The following is a 5,000-nucleotide window of genomic DNA, read 5'->3' as shown; positions in this document are numbered from 1 at the left end:
TATATATATATATATATATATATATATATATATATATATATATGATTGTATATTGAGGGGACTTTAAAAACTGAATAACTGGCGTTTGGACAGCTACATATCATTTTGAGACTTACTGCTTGTTTGATTATATATATTGTATAAGCTTTACTAAGTCAAAAGTATCGAGTGTTATTAGGATGCATAGTGTTTATTGATTACGAGTGATGAGATAAAGATACGAATTGTTCACTAGTTCAAAACGAATGTTTTTCATTGAATCAGCAAGCACTACCTGACGATGACTTTCTTTTATTGTGGAGCAATCCTTTCACAGTCACAGTTAAACATATTTACTCCTTTGTTGCTCTCAGTGACTTTGAAGGCCATTTTGGTTATTTATTCAGCTGAGGGAATCCCTTCCCAAGACAGAAGGCCAATTAGGCGTTTTAGTTTTTTATTTTATTTTAACCATGCGGTTTTGTGATTATTCTTCATTTTTTGAACCACCCGCTTTCTCTTATGGCGGAGTGGGTCGCCCTCTCCTTTGGGTCTGGCGTCAAAATGTGAGAGATGAGAGCCACTACTGAGGAGTCGCTGCTGGAATGAGGGCTGGGGTCGGAGACCTTGTTGAGGTGCTGTTGTTGGACCCACTGGTGGTAGGCTCCGTCTCGTGGCCTTGCCCTTCGCCAGGGAGTGCGGCCCGTTATCAGTTCCACCAGGATGATTCCGCAGGACCAGAGGTCCGCGGGGGCTCCCCTGTACCTGCCGGAGAATACTTCGGGGGCCATATATTTGCGTGTGCCGAAAGCACCACGCAGGAAGACCTCCTCGCCTCCGGAGAGGAACTCTGCTGAAAGTCCGAAGTCGCCGATTTTCAAGACGCGATCTTCGGTCAGCAGGAGGTTGTTGGGCTTGAGGTCGCGATGTGCAATGCCCTGGGCGTGAAGGTATCCGACGCCATTCATGAGCTGCACGAAGTAAAAGTGGGCTTGTTCCTCGCCCATGCCGCTATGACCAATCTCATCGGAAAGGTCGCCTCCGACCGCGAACTCAAGGTACATGTGCATTTCCGCTCCTTCTTGTTCGGCGGAAAGCAGCCTGACGACGTTGGCGTGTTCGAGGCGCCTGTGGATCAAGAGCTCTTGCTTGTCCTGTTCGGTCGTCACCTCTACCTCTTTCCTGGCGGCAAGTTCTCCCGTTGCCGTGTTCCTGACGAGAGTGACGATGCCAAAGCTGCCCTCACCAAGGTACTCGACCTCGGTCCAGAGGTTGCCAGGACCCTCATTGCATGGGCTGTTGTCCTGGACTTTGAGCTTCTTGTGGGCAACTTCTTCGTCCTCGGAGCATTTCCTTTTGCCTGAAGCTTTCGACGAAACTCGAAGAGTTTCACGTGTCCTGTTTGATGCCATGGTGCTTGTACTGAAGGTTAAAATTCCCAATTCTAAAGTCTCTTCGTGAAAGCCAAGTATGGTCAAGACACACCAAACGTATATCACAGATATCGTGAAATTTGGTTCTCTCAATAGGACACTTAGGTTTTCATACCTACACTGGCCACAAATATTTTGGTATACTCTGGAATACGAAGGAAGCCTTTTCAAGGATGATTACACTGTACAACAAATTTCAGGATTAAGAAAAAAACATAGCTCTCATGTGCGTTTTATTATGAAGTTCAGTGTGCTGAATTCAAATTTGATAACAAAAATTTCATGCCACGTCACAATTTTTTGTAAATCGCTGTTTTAATAATTATGCAATTAATAGAGATTTCCAAGGTTCCATAAATGTATTTTGCTCCCAAAGTCAGATTAAATGTCTTCATTGTATTTATTTAATTAATATATAATGAATCGGCATGTTTGTTAGCTTTATATGATGTATTAACCTACAATCTATTATTTACTTCTTCTTTTATAAGACGTCTCAGGCGTGTCACGCTTCAGGTTCCAACAGAAGTCAGCCAGCATAGCAGGGCTCCATTTTCCTTTGTACCTGTTTTCCATTGACGCTATATCTTGATGGAACCTCTCTCCATGTTCATCACTCACATCTGCTGCATTCTCTGGGAAGAAGGACAGATGAGAATGAAGAAAGTGTATCTTCAGTGACATATTGCATCCGAGATCTTGGTAGCATTTGATTAGCCTCTCCACTTTACGCTCTCGCTGGGACTCTTGGTGCTTTCCCAGAAGCCCTTTGCATACATCTTTGAATGCATGCCAGGCCGCTAGCTCAGGTTCATCCATTGTCGCCTCAAAGTCCTCATCATTTATAAGCTTGCGAATCTGAGGGCCTACAAATATACCCTCTTTAATCTTGGCATCACTAATTTTAGGGAAGATCCCTTTGAGATACTGGAAACATGGCTTGTTATGTTGCAGTGCTTTGGTAAATTGCTTCATTAGGCCTAGTTTTATATGCAGTGGTGGCAAAATGATTTTCTCCTTCTTAACTAGTGGCTCATGAATTACATTATGGCATCCAAGCGTCATAGATTCCCGAGATGGCCATTCTGAGCGTATATAATGTTCTGATCTGGCCCTACTGTCCCACTTGCAAAGAAAGCACATAAATTTGGTGTATCCAGTTTGTAGCCCATTAAGTATGGCTACTACTTTCAAGTCTGCACAAATTAACCACTCATGCTCTTTGTAACTTATGCGGTCTAGAATAAAAGCAAGGTTCTCATATGTCTCTCTTAAAATGACTGAGTAAGCAACTGGAACTGAAGGCATGGTGTTTCCAATGTGCAACAGAACTGCTTTTATGCTGTAAAGGGATCCATCTATGAATAGCCTCCACTCATTGGGTTCATAGGACAGCTCAAGGGCACTGAATAGGCCTATGATATCATTACAATAAGTCAAGTTGTTTTCCAAAGTGAAGAAATCCTGTAGATTTGCAGAAAGCTTCCTAAATACTGTAATTCGAGCTTCTTCATCCAACAGGTGCCATTGTTGCAAACGTGAGGCCAGGAGTTCACTCTGTTGCTTAGTAAGTGTTAGATCACGAACTAGATCATTGAGTTCTGGTTGGGTGATGAGGTGTGGTTTCTTATCAGATTCAAGTTGTGTCGTATACGTTGCATCTTGAGATTCTGAATCGTCTGAGTTGCTCGTGTCATCGCTTGGTAGTTCAGAGGGCGGCTGTGGTACAGGAATATCACTTGAATGTAGAACTGGGCGAATAGCAGACTGAAGATCTGGATACACGATAGATTTCTTGCCTTTTCTGTTGCGACCTGCAGGAAAATAAAATAAAATCAGACTAAAAATGGATACTATTGGTTGTGATCACGTGCAAAAATAGTGGAAGTGCAACTTATTATGTATTTCGATCTTTTTTATTGATACATCTCTCGAAAATATATAAAAAAACAGTAAAAAATAAACACTGAACACCCACCTTTAATATCCGTTAAGCAGAAGTAGCAATCTGTTGAGTGGTCCTTTGGCTCCCTCCAGACCATTGGTACGCCAAACATGAGGCCAGTCCCTTTGCCTTTCATCCAGGCAGAAAGGGAACTTGTACACCTGACACAACATATGTGAGGTGCCCAGCTTTTGTCCTGGTCACCCACTTTACATCCAAAGTACAGCTCATAAAGTTTCTTTACACGTTGAGTCAACTGTCTCTTGTATTGCCTTAATGTAACTGATCCACATATATAACAAAACTTGTCTGGCGAATTCTTGCATTCTCTAGGCATCTTAACTCTGTATCCTGTTGAGAAAAAAAAAAACACATATGTGAAAAATTATATAAATGGTAAAAGCAACAAAAAATACCGTTCAGATAGACATTGCGGGCACTGCTATTTACGAAGAACTGGAGGGTCACAGAAAGAAACGGATGTTATATTCGTGATCTACGCAAAAAATAACTCTAGAAAAGGATAGTCTCATTCCCGTTTTTTTTTCATTGTTATACAGTGTTATTGGATTCTTAGGTAACATTTGTTAAAATTACACACACACACACACACACACACACACACACACACACACACACACAGTGAATTTCAACATTAAGAAATGTAGTATAATGGAATTTGGAAATAGTAAAAATAGAATATCCGGTCAATACAAAATTGGTACAAAGGAAGTTACAAAACTAAACTCAAAAAGAGACCTAGGAGTAATTATCTCAAACGACATGACACTAGATAAACATGTAAAAAAAATAGTTGGAGAAACTTACAATTTAATAAGATTAATGAAAATGGCCTTTGACTACATGGACGAGGAATTGGTAGAGAAAATACTAGTTACTCTAGAATATGCAGCGTCACTATGGACACCTAGTACAATAAAAAACATAAAGAAACTAGAAAGAATTCAAAGAGCATTGACATAGATGGCACCAACACTTAGCAAGTTGACATATGAACAAAGATTCGACAACTAAACTTACTAACTCTGGAACAAAGAAGAGAAAGAGGCGATTTGATAACCATCTACAGAATTAAGAAAGGGAACGAAATCCTTGATAGGGATGATCTACTTAAATGGGGCAGAAGAAATACAGGGGGACACGAGAAGAAACTTAAGAAGGACAGTTACAGAAGAGATTTGAAAAAGAACAGCTTTCCACACAGAGTAATAGATACATGGAACAAATTGAAAGAGAAAACAGTGAGTGCTAAAACTATATATGCTTTTAAGAAAGAACTGGATGCGGAAAGGTGCAACTGCGGGTCACTACTAGCATAGCTCTTCTCCCGCACGCACACGCACGCACACACACACACACACACACACACACACACACACACACACACACACACACACACACGCACTCGCACACACGCACATATACACATCCTCACACGCTCGCACACACACGTGCAGACACAAACACAAGGACTCAAATGTGGGAAGTGAACTTCAGTATCAAGAAGTGTAGCATAATGGAGTTTGGAAAAAGTAAAAACAGAATTTCAAAAATTATAAAATTGCTGATGAAGAAATCAAGAAAGTGCACACGGAAAGGGACCTTGGAGTAATAATCACCGG

General features: G+C 41.2%; 1 protein-coding gene across 1 annotated transcript; it reads right to left on the bottom strand.

The window, feature by feature from the left end:
• Positions 1-473: 473 nt before the first annotated feature.
• On the bottom strand, positions 474-1,391 carry LOC143037044 (serine/threonine-protein kinase Chk1-like). The gene has a single exon (XM_076205153.1). The coding sequence runs from the start codon at positions 1,389-1,391 to the stop codon at positions 474-476; it is 918 nt and encodes a 305-aa protein (XP_076061268.1).
• Between the last annotated feature and the right edge of the window lie 3,609 nt (positions 1,392-5,000).

The sequence above is a fragment of the Oratosquilla oratoria genome, chromosome 21 (genome assembly GCF_046742065.1).
Source record: "Oratosquilla oratoria isolate Oo_2021 chromosome 21, ASM4674206v1, whole genome shotgun sequence".
NCBI lineage: Eukaryota > Metazoa > Arthropoda > Malacostraca > Stomatopoda > Squillidae > Oratosquilla > Oratosquilla oratoria.
Note: the sequence above shows the minus strand (reverse complement) of the source record. Positions and strands in the feature narration are given on the sequence as shown.